General features: G+C 40.4%; 1 protein-coding gene across 3 annotated transcripts in view; it reads right to left on the minus strand.

The window, feature by feature from the left end:
• Positions 1-410: 410 nt before the first annotated feature.
• The window catches only part of camk2a (calcium/calmodulin-dependent protein kinase II alpha), a 40,117-nt gene continuing 22,184 nt past the window's right edge, over positions 411-18,343 (minus strand). The window contains exons 6-18 of one of the 3 annotated variants that reach the window (XM_061891515.1): positions 16,404-16,476; positions 16,233-16,335; positions 16,081-16,164; positions 15,688-15,782; positions 14,943-15,065; positions 14,780-14,863; positions 14,659-14,701; positions 14,551-14,591; positions 14,357-14,405; positions 10,057-10,132; positions 9,885-9,979; positions 9,541-9,769; positions 411-1,980 (exon numbers count right to left, since the gene is read on the minus strand). In XM_061891515.1, coding sequence (XP_061747499.1) covers positions 1,977-1,980; positions 9,541-9,769; positions 9,885-9,979; positions 10,057-10,132; positions 14,357-14,405; positions 14,551-14,591; positions 14,659-14,701; positions 14,780-14,863; positions 14,943-15,065; positions 15,688-15,782; positions 16,081-16,164; positions 16,233-16,335; positions 16,404-16,476 — 1,099 coding nt within the window. In that variant the 3' untranslated portion in view covers positions 411-1,976. Of the gene's footprint in view, positions 1,981-9,540; positions 9,770-9,884; positions 9,980-10,056; positions 10,133-14,356; positions 14,406-14,550; positions 14,592-14,658; positions 14,702-14,779; positions 14,864-14,942; positions 15,066-15,687; positions 15,811-15,856; positions 16,045-16,080; positions 16,165-16,232; positions 16,336-16,403; positions 16,477-18,343 lie in introns of those variants that run through there. The other 2 variants (XM_061891518.1, XM_061891516.1) reach the window with 2 other exon arrangements.

The following is an 18,343-nucleotide window of genomic DNA, read 5'->3' on the forward strand; positions in this document are numbered from 1 at the left end:
TTGGAGGCTCTGTGACGCCAAATTTCTTCCCCCTACAGACCCCCCCCCCCCCCCATTTACTTCCGGGGTCATGATTAATACAGACGCTATATTATAAAAATATAACGCTATATTATAAAAATATAACGCTATATTATAAAAATGCAGACGATTTGTTAACGCTATATTATAAAAAAATAAAAAAAAACAATTTACAAACACAAGCTATGGGATGACGTAAGAGGAAACGTGACCCCGGAAGTAAATGAGTCATCCCATAGCTCGTGTTTGTAAATTGTTTTTTTTTAATTTATTTTTTATTTTTCATAATATAGCGTTTACAAAACGTCTGTATTTTTATAATATAGCGTTATATTTTTATAATATAGCGTTAACAAAACGTCTGTATTTTCATAATAAAGCGTTACATCTTTATAATATAACGTTAACAAAACGTCTGTATTTTTATAATGTAGCGTTATATTTTTATAATATAGCGTTAACAAAACGTCTGTATTTTTATAATATAGCGTTATATTTTTATAATATAGCGTTAACAAAACGTCTGTATTTTAATAATATAGCGTTATACTTTTATAATATAGCGTTATATTTTTAATAATATAGCGTTATATTTTTATAATATAGCGTTATATTTGTATAATATAGCGTTAACAAAACGTCTGTATTTTTATAATATAGCGTTATATTTGTATAATATAGCGTTAACAAAACGTCTGTATTTTTATAATATAGCGTTATATTTTTATAATATAGCGTTATATTTTTATAATATAGCGTTATATTTGTATAATATAGCGTTAACAAAACGTCTGTATTTTTATAATATAGCGTTATATTTGTATAATATAGCGTTAACAAAACGTCTGTATTTTTATAATATAGTGTTATATTTTTATAATACAGCGTTATATTTTTATAATATAGCGTTATATTTTTATAATATAGCGTTATATTTTTATAATATAGCGTTATATTTTTATAATACAGCGTTATATTTTTATAATATAGCGTTATATTTTTATAATATAGCGTTATATTTTTATAATACAGCGTTAACAAAACGTCTGTATTAATCATGACCCCGGAAGTAAATGGGGAGGGGGGGGGGGGGGGGGGGGGGGGGGTTGTGAGGAAAGAAATTTGGCATGACAGCTCCTATTAAAAACAAAGTGAGGAGCCATCAACGGGTGACGTCATCGTCCGCGACTTCCGGTACAGGCAAGGCTTTTCTGTTAGCGAGCAAAAGTTGCAAACTTTATCATCGATGTTCTCTACTAAATCCTGTCAGCAAAAATATGGCAATATCGCGAAATGATCAAGTATGACACATAGAATGGACCTGCTATCCCCGTTTGAATAAGAAATTCTCATTTCAGTAGGCCTTTAATGATCGAAAGTGTCATTCTGAGGAATGTAAATAGTCACATGGTCACTGAGGGGCGGGGCCTAGAGTTGACTGGAGGAGGAAGAGGAAATGTGGCGTTGCAAACGTGTGGAAGCTCGCGGGTCGGAGAGGAAGCTTCTGGATGGAAAACAAACAATTCATGAAAAAAAAAAAAATCGGTTTCATTTTCTTTCACAGCGCCCTCTGGTGGATGACGATCCACTTTTGACTGTCACGGCATTAGTCAAGTTTTTTTTAATTTTTTTTTTTACATTCACTAGTACGTTTACATCGAATGAGTCACATGCTATGCGAACACGGTCTTGGTGCTAAGCGGAGCTAAAGCCTCCCAGCCACTAGGGGCGCTGTCACCTGTCACTCAGCGTGTCATCTTCTTCAACTACGTCACGAGAGCAAATACGTACAGCACCGAGTAAAAGTCTTTTCCCGTTGGTCGAAAAAAAGATTTGGCCCCGCCCACCTTCTCCGTTTCTCAAACTAATTCCAGACGGTTTGCGTCGCATGCCGGGCCTGCTGTCAATCAATCAGTTGTCAAGCCGATAAGTGATCCATTCAAAAGGACAGGAAGTCAGCTGGGTGGAAACAAAGACGGAAAAAGTCAGCGGCAAACTTCGCATGAGAAAAACAAGCATGTGATAAGGACGTTGTAAATACATGATAAATACGAGATAAGGACAAGATGAAGACAAAATAAAGACGAGATAACCACATGATAAAGAGAAGATAAAGACAAGATAAGGACAAGATAAAAACAAAACAAAGACAAGATAGAGACAAGATAAAGACAAAATAAATACAAGATAAAGACATGATAAAGACAAGATACAGACAAGGACAAAATAAAGACAAGATAAGGACAAGATAAAAACAAAATAAAGACAAGATGAATACACGATAAGAACAAGATAAAGACACAATAAGGACAAGATAAAGACAACATACAGAAAAAATAAGGACGGGACAAGATAAATACATGGTAAAGACAAGATAGATGGATAGATAGATAGATAGTACTTTATTGATTCCTTCAGGAAAATTAAAATATAAATAAAATAAAATAACACGATAAGGACAAAATATGGACAAGATAAGGACAAGATCAAGAAAATATAAAAACAAGATAAAGACATTATAAAGACAAGATAAAGACAAGATACGGACAAAATAAGGACAGGACAAGATCAATACATAGTAAAGACAAGATAAAGACAAGATAAGGACAAAATATGGACAAGATAAGGACAAGATAAAAAAAAATAAAGACAAGATAAAGACAAAATAAATACGAGATTAAGAAAAGATAAAGACAAGATAAAGACATGATATACAAAAGGTAAAGACACGATAAAGACATGGTAAAGACAAAATAAATACAAGATTAAGAAAAGATAAAGACAAGATAAAGACATAATATAGAAAAGATAAAGACACGATAAAGACAAGATAAAGACATGATTGAAACAAGATAAGGACAAGCTAAAGACAAGATAAAGACATTAAAAGACAAGATAAAGACATGATATAAAAAGATAAAGACATGATAAAGACAAGATGAAGACATGATGAAGACAAGTTACGGACACGATAAAGACAAGATAAAGACATGATAAAGACAAGATAAGGAAAGGTAAAAAAAGATAAAGACAAGATAAAGACATGATAAAGACAAAATTAATACATGATAAGGACAAGATAAAGACAAGATAAACACACGATAAAGACAAGATAAAGACAAGATTTATACAAGATAAAGACATTATACAAAAGATAAAGATATAATAAAGACATGATAAAGACAAAATAAATACAAGATTAAGAAAAGATAAAGACAAGATAAAGACATGATATAGAAAATATAAAGACATGATTGAAACAAGATAAGGACAAGATAAAGACAAGATAAAGACATTAAAAGACAAGATAAAGACATGATAAAGACAAGATAAAGACATGATATAGAAAAGATAAAGACAAGATAAAGACAAGATAAAGACATTAAAAGACAAGATAAAGACATGATAAAGACAAGATAAAGACATGATATAGAAAAGATAAAGACATGATAAAGACATGATAAAGACATGATGAAGACAAGTTACGGACACGATAAAGACAACATTAATACATTAATACAGGGCAAATCACTCGACTGAGACAGCCCTCGCAAAACTGACTAATGATCTATTGCTAACGATGGACTCTGATGCGTCATCTATGTTGCTGCTCCTCGATCTTAGCGCTGCTTTCGATACCGTCGATCATAATATTTTATTAGAGCGTATCAAAATACGAATTGGTATTTCAGACTCAGCCCTGTCATGGTTTAACTCTTATCTTACTGATAGGATGCAGTGCGTCTCCTATAACAGTGTGACCTCGGACTATGTTAAGGTAACGTGTGGAGTTCCCCAGGGTTCGGTCCTTGGCCCTGTACTCTTCAGCATCTACATGCTGCCGCTAGGTGACGTCATACGCAAATACGGTATTAGCTTTCACTGTTATGCTGATGACACCCAACTCTACATGCCCCTAAAGCTGACCAACACGCCGGACTGTAGTCAGTTGGAAGCGTGTCTTAATGAAATTAAACAATGGATGTCCGCTAACTTTTTGCAACTTAACGCCAAAAAAACGGAAATGCTGATTATCGGTCCTGCTAGACACCGACCTCTATTTAATAATACAACTTTAACATTTGACAACCAAATAATAAAACAAGGTGACTCTGTAAAAAATCTGGGTATTATCTTCGACCCAACTCTCTCCTTTGAGTCACACATTAAAAGCGTTACTAAAACGGCCTTCTTTCATCTCCGTAATATCGCTAAAATTCGCTCCATTTTGTCCACTAAAGACGCCGAGATCATTATCCATGCGTTTGTTACGTCTCGTCTCGATTACTGTAACGTATTATTTTCGGGTCTCACAATGTCTAGCATTAAAAGATTACAGTTGGTACAAAATGCGGCTGCTAGACTTTTGACAAGAACAAGAAAGTTTGATCACATTACGCCTGTACTGGCTCACCTGCACTGGATTCCTGTGCACTTAAGATGTGACTTTAAGGTTTTACTACTTACGTATAAAATACTACACGGTCTAGCTCCAGCCTATCTTGCCGATTGTATTGTACCATATGTCCCGGCAAGAAATCTGCGTTCAAAAGACTCCGGCTTATTAGTGATTCCTAGAGCTCAAAAAAAGTCTGCGGGCTATAGAGCGTTTTCCGTTCGGGCTCCAGTACTCTGGAATGCCCTCCCGGTAACAGTTCGAGATGCTACCTCAGTAGAAGCATTTAAGTCTCATCTTAAAACTCATCTGTATACTCTAGCCTTTAAATAGACCTTTTTAGACCAGTTGATCTGCCGCTTCTTTTCTTTCTCCTATGTCCCCCCCTCCCTTGTGGAGGGGGTCCGGTCCGATGACCATGGATGAAGTACTGACTGTCCAGAGTCGAGACCCAGGATGGACCGCTCGTCGGGACCCAGGATGGACCGCTCGCCTGTATCGGTTGGGGACATCTCTACGCTGCTGATCCGCTTGAGATGGTTTCCTGTGGACGGGACTCTCACTGCTGTCTTGGAGCCACTATGGATTGAACTTTCACAGTATCATGTTAGACCCGCTCGACATCCATTGCTTTCGGTCCCCTAGAGGGGGGGGGTTGCCCACATCTGAGGTCCTCTCCAAGGTTTCTCATAGTCAGCATTGTCGCTGGCGTCCCACTGAATGTGAATTCTCCCTGCCCACTGGGTGTGAGTTTTCCTTGCCCTTTTGTGGGTTCTTCCGAGGATGTTGTAGTCGTAATGATTTGTGCAGTCCTTTGAGACATTTGTGATTTGGGGCTATATAAATAAACATTGATTGATTGATTGATTGATGATAAGGACAAAATGAAGACATGATAAAGACATGATAAAGACAAGATTAATACATGATAAGGACAAGATAAAGACAAGATAAAGACATGATAAAGACAAAATAAAGACAAGATAAAGACAAGATAAAGACATGATAAAGACAAGATAAAGACATGATAAAGACATGATAAAGACAAGATGAAGACATGATAAAGACCTGATAAAGACAAGATAAGGACATGATAAAGTCAAGATAAAGACAAGATAAAGACATGATAAAGACAAGATAAAGACATGATAAAGACAAGATAAAGACATGATAAAGACATGATAAAGACAAGATGAAGACATGATAAAGACCTGATCAAGACAAGATAAGGACATGATAAAGACAAGATAAAGACATGATAAAGACAAGATAAGGACAAGATAAATCAAGATAAAGACATGATAAAGACAAGATAAAGACATGATAAAGACAAGATGAAGACATGATAAAGACAAGATAAAGACAAGATGAGGACATGATAAAGACAAGATAAGGACAAGATACAGACAAGATAAAGACATGATAAAGACAAGATAAAGACATGATAAAGACATGATAAAGACATGATGAAGACATGATAAAGACCTGATAAAGACAAGATAAGGACATGATAAAGACAAGATAAAGACAAGATAAAGACAAGATAAGGACAAGATAAAGACAAGATAAAGACAAGATAAAGACAAGATAAAGACAAAATAAAGACATGATAAAGACATGATGAAGACATGATAAAGACAAGATAAAGACAAGATAAAAACAAGATAAAGACATGATAAAGACAAGATAAAGACAAGATAAAGACAAGATAAGGACAAGATAAAGACAAGATAAAGACAAGATAAAGACAAGATAAAGACAAAATAAAGACATGATGAAGACATGATAAAGACATGATAAAGACAAGATAAAGACAAGATAAAGACAAGATAAAGACAAGATAAAGACAAGATAAAGACATGATAAAGACAAAATAAATACAAGATAAAGACAAGATAAAGACATGATAAAGACAAGATAAAGACATGATAAAGACATGATAAAGACAAGATGAAGACATGATAAAGACCTGATAAAGACAAGATAAGGACATGATAAAGACAAGATAAAGACAAGATAAAGACATGATAAAGACATGATAAAGACAAGATAAAGACATGATAAAGACATGATAAAGACAAGATGAAGACATGATAAAGACCTGATCAAGACAAGATAAGGACATGATAAAGACAAGATAAAGACATGATAAAGACAAGATAAGGACAAGATAAATCAAGATAAAGACATGATAAAGACAAGATAAAGACATGATAAAGACAAGATGAAGACATGATAAAGACAAGATAAAGACAAGATGAGGACATGATAAAGACAAGATAAGGACAAGATACAGACAAGATAAAGACATGATAAAGACAAGATAAAGACATGATAAAGACATGATAAAGACATGATGAAGACATGATAAAGACCTGATAAAGACAAGATAAGGACATGATAAAGACAAGATAAAGACAAGATAAAGACAATATAAGGACAAGATAAAGACAAGATAAAGACAAGATAAAGACAAAATAAAGACATGATAAAGACATGATGAAGACATGATAAAGACAAGATAAAGACAAGATAAAAACAAGATAAAGACATGATAAAGACAAGATAAAGACAAGATAAAGACAAGATAAGGACAAGATAAAGACAAGATAAAGACAGACATGTTAAGATAGAGGGAGACACTTTGACTGCATTTAGGCCCTATTTACACTGCACATAAATCTGGTTTCTTTGGCCTCAAGTGACACAGATGTGATATTTTTTTCCAATCTAAACGCTCCAAAGTGCTTCAAATCTGATCTTTCCACATCACATTTAGGCCACATAACGCATTGGGACTTGAGTGGAATCACATTGGGACTACACTGGGACCACATTGGGGACAGAGTGGGACCACATTGGGGCCACATTGGGGCCACATTGGGACCACATTGGGACCACATTGGTATCACATTGGGACTACAGTGGGACCACATTGGGGCCACGTTGGGATCACATTGGGACTAGAGTGGGACCACATTGGGGAAAAAATTGGGACTAGAGTGGGACCACATTGGGGCAACACTGGGACTACAGTGGGACCATATTGGGACTACAGTGGGACCACATTGGGACCATATTGGGATCACATTGGGACTACAGTGGGACCACATTGGGGCCACGTTGGAATCACATTGGGACTACAGTGGGACCACATTGGGACTACAGTGGGACCACATTGGGACTACAGTAGGACCATATTGGGACTACAGTGGGACCACATTGGAATCACATTGGGGCCACATTGGGATCACATTGGAACTACAGTGGGACCACATTGGGGACACATTAGAACTAGAGTGGGACCACATTGGGGCCACATTGGTATCACATTGGGACTAGAGTGGGACCACATTGGGGCCACGTTGGGATCACATTGGGACTAGAGTGGGACCACATTGGGGCAAAATTAGGACTAGAGTGGGACCACATTGGGGCAACACTGGGACTACAGTGGGACCATATTGGGACTACAGTGGAACCACATTGGGACTACAGTGGGACCATATTGGGACTACAGTGGGACCACATTAGGACTAGAGAGGGACCACATTGGGACTACAGTGGGACCATATTGGGACTACAGTGGGACCACATTGGGATCACATTGGGACTACAGTGGGACCACATTGGGGCCACGTTGGGATCACATTGGGACTACAGTGGGACCATATTGGGACTACAGTGGGACCACATTAGGACTAGTGTGGGACCACATTGGGACCATATTGGGACTACAGTGGGACCACATTGGGATCACATTGGGACTACAGTGGGACCACATTGGGGCCACGTTGGGATCACATTGGGACTACAGTGGGACCACATTGGGGCAACATTGGGACTACAGTAGGACCATATTGGAACTACTGTGGGACCACATTGGAATCACATTGGGGCCACATTGGGATCACATTGGAACTACAGTGGGACCACATTGGGGACACATTGGAACTAGAGAGGGACCACATTAGGGCCGCATTGGGATCACGTTGGTACTACAGTGGGACCACATTGGGACTAGAGTGGTGCCACATTGGGATCAGATTGGGAATACAGTACAGTGGGACCACATTGGGACCATATTGGGAATACAGTGGGACCATATTGGGACTACAGTGGGACCACATTGGAATCACATTGGGACCATATAGGGACTATAGTGGGAACATTTTGGAGCCAAATCGGGACAAGAGTGGGGCTACATTGGGATCACATTGAGACTAGAGTGGGACCACATTGAGACTAGAGTGGGACCACATTGGGATCACATAGGGGCCACATTGGGATCAGATTGGGACCACATTGGGACCATATTGGGAATACAGTGGGACCACATTGGGACTACAGTGGGACCACATTGGAATCACATTGGGACCATATAGGGACTATAGTGGGAACATTTTGGAGCCACATTGGGACAAGAGTGGAGCTACATTGGGATCACATTGAGACTAGAGTGGGACCACATTGGGATCACATTGGGATCAGATTGGGACCACATTGGGACCATATTGGGAATACAGTGGGACCACATTGGGACTACAGTGGGACCACATTGGAATCACATTGGGACCATATAGGGACTATAGTGGGAACATTTTGGAGCCACATTGGGACAAGAGTGGAGCTACATTGGGATCACATTGAGACTAGAGTGGGACCACATTGGGATCACATTGGGATCAGATTGGGACCACATTGGGATCATATCGGGACTACAGTGGGAGCACATTGGGGCCACATTGGTATCCCATTGGGATCCCATTGGGACCACAGTGGGACCACAGTGGGACTACAGTGGGACCAAATTAGGAGTACATTTGGGGCCACATTGGGGCCTGTGCGAGTGTATACTGGAGTGTGACAAAGATCAAATTTTACTTGCATGTCAACAGTCAGTTGGAAAGAAATCAGTTTTTTTTTTTTTTTGGGCCACTTTGTCCTGCAGTGTAAACATAATCCAAAGATTAAATTGGAAGCACTTTAGAGTGTTTACACTGGCAAAAAAAAAAAAATCTCATCCGTGTCACTTGAGGGCAGATTTGGTGTGCAGGGTAAACGGAGCCTTTGGGTCCTCATTTTGCTAGCATGCTGCTCCAGTAAAGGTCAGGGGGTCATACTTGCTGAGCGTGGAGGCGGAGCCTGAGCGATGAAAGTGGACAATCTGCCACTTCCCGTCACGGCGGTGCCACACCCGGGTCTCCTCTGATTGGACGGTGCGTGGCGTCCCGTTGGCGTCGATGTACTGCGTCACGCGGATGTAAGCGATGCACGCCGCCTCCTCCCCCACCAGGTGGATGTGAGGGTTCAAGATGGTGGTGTGCACCGGTTTGCTGTTCTTCGACCACACTGACACACACACACACACACACACACACACACACACACACACACACACACACACACACAGTCAGTTGGATCGGAGTGGCAGCGGCAAGGAGCGGACAGGAACAGGTTTGCTCACGGTTTTCAAAATAAAAGCGATGGAAATCCAACCCTTCGACCAGGTTCCCCAAAGCTTCGGGTTCAAACGCCGTCACGGCCGGGTCGCACATTTTTCTGAGGAGAAAGGACGCACGGGAAACAGCTCAAGGGCTTCCTGTGAGAGAACCTTCAAAATAAAAGTCGGTACTTACGTGTAACTCTCAAAGTCACCGTTACTGATGGCCTCGATTAGCATCTCCGTCACTTTGATGATGTCTTGCTTCCTCACTGAAACACACACACACGCGCTATGTTGACTACTATGTGTGTGTGTTCTTGTATTTCTGCCCTTCTTGAGACATCAACAAGAAAAAGTACCTTTCATATGAACAAGTTAGGACCGAAATCATGGTCCCAATACGGAAAAAACATTGCATCAAATAGAGAATGTCTCATTTGCACCCCCTGGTGGTGAAATCTATCAAAATTAGGCTGGTGCCAAAAAGGAGGGATTTTTCAAATTGACTGTGTCAGATTTAAAAGGGCTCCCCCTCTGGTCAACATATGAAATAACAGGTGTGTGTAAGAAATTTAAATGCGCCCCCTATGGCCAACATATGTAATAACAAGCGTGTGTCAAAAATGTAAATGCACCCACTTTAGCCAAAATGAATAAAAATAAATAAATGTATATTGACATACTGTAATAACTTGTAGTAAATAATGAAGATTAAAAACAATTAGAAACAAAACATAAAAAAAATTAAATAAATAAAAGCAGTCTTTTTCTCAGTGTGTTGACATTTTTTCTTATAAAATTGGGAACAAATTCTGATGTTCTTTCTGTTTCTGTAATATTGCAATGTTTTCTCGTAAAATTATTACTTTTTTATGTGAGATTATTACTTTTTAATGCAAAATGGCAACATTTGTCATATAAAATGCTGACTTTTATCACAATATTGCCAATTTTTTTTGTTGTTCTTGTAAAATCTGACATTTTTTTTGTAAAATTATGACTTTTGTCATAATTTTTGCCTAGTGAAATTCAGATTATTATAATATTGCCAAAATGTTTAAGTTTTCTTATAATATTGTGACTTTTGTCGAGTAAAATTACAACTCTTTTCATTAAATTGCCCAAATTTTAAGCTTTTCTTGTAAAATTGTGACTGTTACTGAAGAAAATTCCAACTTTTATCATAATATCGCACAAATGTTCAGTTTTTCTGGTAAAATTTTGACTTGCTTAGTGTAAAATGACGACTTTTATAATAATACCGCCAAAATTCTACGTTTTCTTGCGAAATTGTGACCTTTTCCTGGTGAAATTCCAAGTCATTTTTCACAACAAGCTTTTTTATATTTGCATAGTTTGTATGTATTATTAATGTTGTAAATACAAATCTTTATATATCTAGAAAGGGTGGGCCTAAAAAGGTAGGCATTTTTCGGCGGTCTCAAGAAGGCAACAAATATAAGAATGTGTCTGTGTGTGTTTGTGTATATTTCTATCCTTCCTGAGACACCAACAAGGAAAAGTACCGATGAACAAGTTAGGACATAAATCATGGTCCCAATATGGAAAAAACATTGCATCAAATAGAGAATGTCTCATTTGCACCCCCTGGTGGTGAAATCTATCAAAATTAGGCTGGTGCCAAAAAGGAGGGATTTTTCAAATTGACTGTGTGTCAGATTTAAAAGGTCTCCCCCTCTGGTCAACATATAAAATAACAAGTGTGTGTAAGAAATTGAAATGCGCCCCCTATGGCCAAAATGAATAAAAAAATAAATGTATATAGGCATACTGTAATAACTCGAAGTAAATAATGAGGATAAAAAAAAAAAAATAGAAAAAATAAATACATTTTAAAAAAACAACAAAAAGCAGTCTTTTTCTCAGTGTGTTAACTTTTTTTTATACAATTGGGAACAATTTCTCATATTTATGTTTCTGTAAAATTTTCTCGTAAAATTAATACTTTTTTACGTAAAATTATTACTTTTTAATGCAAAATGGTGACATTTGTGTTATAAAATGCTGACTTTTATCACAATATTGCCAATTTTTATGTTGCTCTTGTAAAATCTGACATTTTTGAGTAAAATTATGACTTTTGTCCTGATTGTATTTTTATTTATTTAATTTTTTTAATTTGAATATTGCCAAAATGTTGAAATTTTCTTCCAAATTTGTGACTTTTGTCGAGTAAAATTACGACTATTTTCATAAGATTGCCAACATTTTAAGCTATTCTTGTAAAATTGTGACTGTTACTGAGGAAAATCCCAACTTTCATCATAATATCGCACAAATGTTCAGTTTTTCTTGTAAAATTTGGACTTGCTTTGAGTAAAATGACAACTTTTATTATAATACTGCCAAAATTCAAAGTTGTTCTTGCAAAATTATGACCTTAGACTTATTTTCCACAACAAGCTATTTTATATTTGCATAGTATGTATATATTATTAATGTTGTAAATACAAATCTTTATATATCTAGAAAGAGTGGTCCTAAAGAGGTCGGCATTTTTCGGGAGGTCTCAAGAAGGAAAGAAATACAAGAACATGTGTGTGTTCTTGAATTTCTACCCTTCCTGAGACATCAAAAAGGAAAAGTAGCTTCCATATGAGGACCGGTGAACAAGTTAGGACATAAATCATGGTCCCAATTCGGGAAAACCATTGCATCTAATAGAGAATGTCTCATTTGCACCCCTGGTGGTGAAATCTATCCAAATGAAGGTGGTCCTAAAAAGGAGGGATTTTTCAAATTGACTATGTGTCGGTTTTAAAAGAGCTCCCCTCTGGTCAACATATGAAATAACAAGTGTGTAAGAAATTGAAATGCGCCCCCTTTGGCCAAAATTCATTAAAAAAATAAAATAAAGATGTGTATAAAGACATACAGTAATAACTTGAAGTAAATAATGAAGATTAAAAACCAATTACAAAAAAAATAAAATAAAACCAGTCTTTTTCTCACAATGTGTCAACTTTTTTCTGATAAAAATGGGAACAATTCCTCATGTTCTGTTTCTGTATCGTAAAATTGTTACTTTTTTTTAAAGTAAAATTATTACTTTTTAATGCAAATTGGCAACATTTGTCATATAAAATGATGACTTTTATTACAATATTTGTTGTTGTTCTTGTAAAATAGTGAAATTTTTTTAGTAAAATGACGACTTTTGTCATGACTTTTGCAGAGTAAAATTCCGATTATTATTATAATATTGACAAAAAATGTAAGTTTTCTTATCAAATTGTGACTTTTGTCAAGTAAAATTGTGACTCTTTTCATAAAATTAAAAAAAAGTAAGCTTTTCTTGTAAAATTGCGACTGTTATTGAGTACAATTCCGACTTTTATCATAATATTGCACAAAAATTCCAAGTTTTTCTTGCAAAATTATGACCTTTTTCTTGTGAAATTCCGACTTATTTTCCACAACAAGCTATTTTATATTTGCATAGTATGTATATATTATTAATGTTGTAAATACAAATCTTTATATATCTAGAAAGAGTGGTCCTAAAGAGGTCGGCATTTTTCGGGAGGTCTGAAGAAGGAAAGAAATACAAGAATATGTGTGTGTTCTTGAATTTCTACCCTTCCTGAGACATCAAAAAGGAAAAGTAGCTTCCATATGAGGACCGGTGAACAAGTTAGGACATAAATCATGGTCCCAATTCGGAAAAACCATTGCATCTAATAGAGAATGTCTCATTTGCACACCTGTTGGTGAAATCCATCAAAATGAAGGTGGTTCTAAAAAGGAGGGATTTTTCACATTGACTATGTGTCGGTTTTAAAAGAGCTCCCCCTCTGGTCAACAAATGAAATAACAAGTGTGTGTAAAAATTTGAAATGCGCCCCCTTTGGCCATCTTATAAACACCCGTGGTGTTGAAATCTATCACAATTACGGTAGTCCAAAAAAGGAGGGGTTTTTCACTTTGACTATGTGTCGGTTTTAAAAGAGCTCCCCCTCTGGTCAACATATGAAATAACAAGTGTGTGTAAAAATTTGAAATGCGCCCCCTTTGGCCATCTTATAAACACCCGTGGTGTTGAAATCTATCACAATTACGGTGGTCCAAAAAAGGAGGGGTTTTTCACTTTGACTATGTGTCGGTTTTAAAAGAGCTCCCCCTCTGGTCAACAAATGAAATAACAAGTGTGTGTAAAAATTTGAAATGCGCCCCCTTTGGCCATCTCATAAACACCCGTGGTGTTGAAATCTATCACAATTACGGTGGTCCAAAAAAGGAGGGGTTTTTCACTTTGACTATGTGTCGGTTTTAAAAGAGCTCCCCCTCTGGTCAACATATGAAATAACAAGTGTGTGTAAAAATTTGAAATGCGCCCCCTTTGCCGAAAATTCATAAAAAAAATAAATGTTGTAAATACAAATCTTTATATATCTAGAAAGGGTGGTCCTAAAAACGTAGGCATTTTTTGGAGGTCTAATGAAGGTAAGAAATACAACAAAGTGTGTCTGTACCTCTGGTGTCCTCGTCCTCGATGGTTGTGTTTGTGCTCTCGGAGGACTCCTGCGACAACAGGAAGTGTGGCTTGTTAGTACAGGAAGTGGCAAACACGGAAAGCTACTCATTGATGTATGATCAAACAGTGGCGTCTTCCTCCCTCCCAGCACAAGCTCCGCCCCCTGACGCCAAACAAACACCGAGCCGTCACCTTGACGCCGTCGGTTTTCTTGTTGCCGCCGCTCTTTCCTCCTGGAGGCGGAAGCACGACACGTCAATACGGCGGCGCCGATTTACCCTGCCGGGTTGCTGGACTCACCTGAGAAGTTCCTGGTGGCCAACATGGTGGTCAAGATGGCTCCCTGAGGAGAGGAGAAACACGTCAGCCAATCAGGAAGCAGCACAAAGCCACGCCCCCTTCGTTCCTCGACCCGGCTTACCTTGAGTTTGCGTCGGGCGTTGAACTTCTTCAGACACTCCACCGTCTCCTGCCTGTGCATGCAGGACGCCACCGTGGAGCGATGCTGAGGGGGGTGGGGGTACACGTCAGCCAATCAGACGAGGGCACGGGACAAAGAACGGAGCGAGGGTAAGCGTCCTCACCGAGATCCACGGGTGTTTGAGCGCCTCCGCCGCCGAGATGCGCTTGGCCGGGTTGATGGTCAGCATCTTGTTGATGAGATCCTTGGCCTCCGGGGTCACCGTGTCCCACTCGGGGGACGGGAACTGTGGGCGGGGTCAAGCACACGCTAAAGCAGTGGTTCTTAACCTGGTTTCGATCAGGGGTTCGGCGAAGGGCAAGACACACTTGACTCATCGTGTAGATAAAAACTTCTCCCTATGGATACCACCAAACAACGTTCTTTCTAATTTTCCATCTGATTTTGCAGGTGTGTAATTTGTTGTGAGTTCATGCACTGTGTTGGTTTTGTTCTTTGAACAAGATGACGTTCATGCACGGTTCGTATTGTCTGTCCGCGGAAAACAAACATCCTAATCTACGATTTGACTCTCTCGAACGGCCTTGACGCTGTGGAAACAGGACCAGGCTGTTCTGAAAACACCCCTATGAATGATAGACGCTTTTGACCTCCCTCCCTCCTCAACGACACCTGGCATCGAACTTTTGCAGATCGGCCTCAGTCAAAAAAACATTACATCATCACACCCAAGACAATTGGGCATACACGCACACACCTCCCAACCCCACCCCACGCCTTCACCACCGCTTTGTCCCCTAGGGGTGATGGTCGGATGGCAGCGCTTCAAGCAGCAGTCGCCTTCCAGGGCCACTGCACTAAAGCCGACGCGGTGACGGCGGTTTGATTCCAAAAGTCACGTGACCTACGTCGTACGCTCCCGCCTTGATCTGCTGGTACAGACGGTGCTGATCTTCATCCCAGAACGGGGGGTAGCCCACCAGCAGGATGTAGAGGATCACACCTGGGGGGGGGGGACACACAGGACACACCTGAGGACACACCTGAGGACACGCCCAGGGGACACAAAAAACACACCTGAGGACAGGCCTGAGGACATGAGACAAAGCTGAGGAGACAGGACATGCCCCAGGAGACAAATCCTACTTTAGACACACCAGAGGACATAAGACACGCCTGAGGAGAGGAAACAAGGAGACAAGTGGCGGAGGCAAGGACATGAATAGAGACAACATGTGGAGGAAGGGGGAGGAGTCAAGGTGGTCAAACATGGAGACGAGTGAAGGAGATTGCAATCTGACCACAGGCCCACAAGTCCACCGCTTTCCCGTAGGGGTCCTTCCTCAGGACCTCGGGGGAAAGATACCCGGGAGTCCCCGCGAAACCTGTAGACACACACACACACACACTGCCTTAGCAACGTGGTGATGTAATGATGATGATGTCATCGTACCAAACCACGCCTGCTGCTCGCCCTCCACCTCGATGGCGAGACCGAAGTCGGCCAATTTGACGGCGGCGCCTTTGGACTTGGAGGCGAGAAGCAGGTTCTCCGGCTGGAAGAAGACCACGCCCACATGTCATCACCACAGCCCTAAGAACCGCGCTCGGCTCCAACGCTAACCTTCAGGTCTCGGTGGACCACGCCCATCTGGTGACAGTGGAGCACCGCCTCCAAGATCTGTTGGATACAATGACTGTGGACATGGTGGACATGGCGGACATGGTGGACATGGTGGACATGGTGGATATGGTAGACATGTGAGTATGTTGTGCATGGTGAACATGTTGTACATGGTGGACATGTGGATATGGTAGACATGGTGGACATGGTGGACATGGTGGAGATAGTGGACATGGTGGATATGGTGGACATGGTGGACATGGTGGAGATAGTGGACATGGTGGACATGGTGGACATGGTGGACATGGTGGATATGGTGGACATGGTGGACATGGTGGACATGGTGGACATGGTGGACATGGTGGATATGGTAGACATGTGAGTATGTTGTGCATGGTGAACATGTTGTACATGGTGGACATGTGGATATGGTAGACATGTTGTACATGTGGAGACGGTGGACATGTGGACATGGTGGACACGTGGAGATGGTGGACATGGTAGACATGTGGTGACAAGGTGGACATGGTGTGCATGGTGGACGTGGAGATGGTGGACATGTGGATATGGTGGACAGAGATATGGAGGACACAGGGATATGGTGGACATGTGGATATGGTGGACACAGGGATATGGTGGACACAGGGATATGGTGGACACGTGGAGACGGGGGAAATGGTGGAGATGGTGAACATAGGGATATGGTAGACATGGTTGGCATGTGGACATGGTGGAGATGGTGAACATAGGGGTATGGTGGACATGGTGGAGACAGTGGACATGTGGATATGGTGGACATGGTTGGCATGTGGACATGGTGGAAATGTGGAGATGGTGGACATGTGGATATGGTGGACATGGTAGACGAGTGGATACGGTGGACATGTGGAGATGGTGGACATGGTAGACGTGGTGACAATGTGGACATGGTGGGCATGTGAAGATGGTGGACAGGTGGAGATGGTGGACATGGTTGGCATGTGGACATGGTGGAAATGTGGAGATGGTGGACATGTGGATATGGTGGACATGGTAGACGAGTGGATACGGTGGACATGTGGAGATGGTGGACATGGTAGACGTGGTGACAATGTGGACATGGTGGGCATGTGAAGATGGTGGACAGGTGGAGATGGTGGACATGGTAGACATGTGGTGACAAGGTGGACATGGTGTGCATGGTGGACGTGGAGATGGTGGACATGTGGATATGGTGGACAGAGATATGGAGGACACAGGGATATGGTGGACATGTGGATATGGTGGACACGTGGATATGGTGGACACAGGGATATGGTGGACACAGGGATATGGTGGACACGTGGAGACGGGGGAAATGGTGGAGATGGTGAACATAGGGATATGGTAGACATGGTTGGCATGTGGACATGGTGGAGATGGTGAACATAGGGGTATGGTGGACATGGTGGAGACAGTGGACATGTGGATATGGTGGACATGGTTGGCATGTGGACATGGTGGAAATGTGGAGATGGTGGACATGTGGATATGGTGGACATGGTAGACGAGTGGATACGGTGGACATGTGGAGATGGTGGACATGGTAGACGTGGTGACAATGTGGACATGGTGGGCATGTGAAGATGGTGGACAGGTGGAGATGGTGGACGTGTGAATATGGTGGATAATGTGGATATGGTTGACATGTGGATATGTGAATATGGTGGACATGTAAATATGTTGGACATGTCAATATGGTGGATATGTGGAGATGGTGGACATGGTAGATAATGTGGATATGGTGGACATAGTGGATATGTGGAGATGGTGGACATGGTAGATAATGTGGATATGGTGGACATAGTGGATATGTGGAGATGGTGGACATGTCAATATGGTGGATATGTGGAGATGGTGGATAATGTGGATACGGTGGACATGGTGGATATGTGGAGATGGTGGACATGTGGATATGGTGG

The sequence above is a fragment of the Nerophis ophidion genome, linkage group LG28, assembly GCF_033978795.1.
Source record: "Nerophis ophidion isolate RoL-2023_Sa linkage group LG28, RoL_Noph_v1.0, whole genome shotgun sequence".
Classification (NCBI taxonomy): domain Eukaryota; kingdom Metazoa; phylum Chordata; class Actinopteri; order Syngnathiformes; family Syngnathidae; genus Nerophis; species Nerophis ophidion.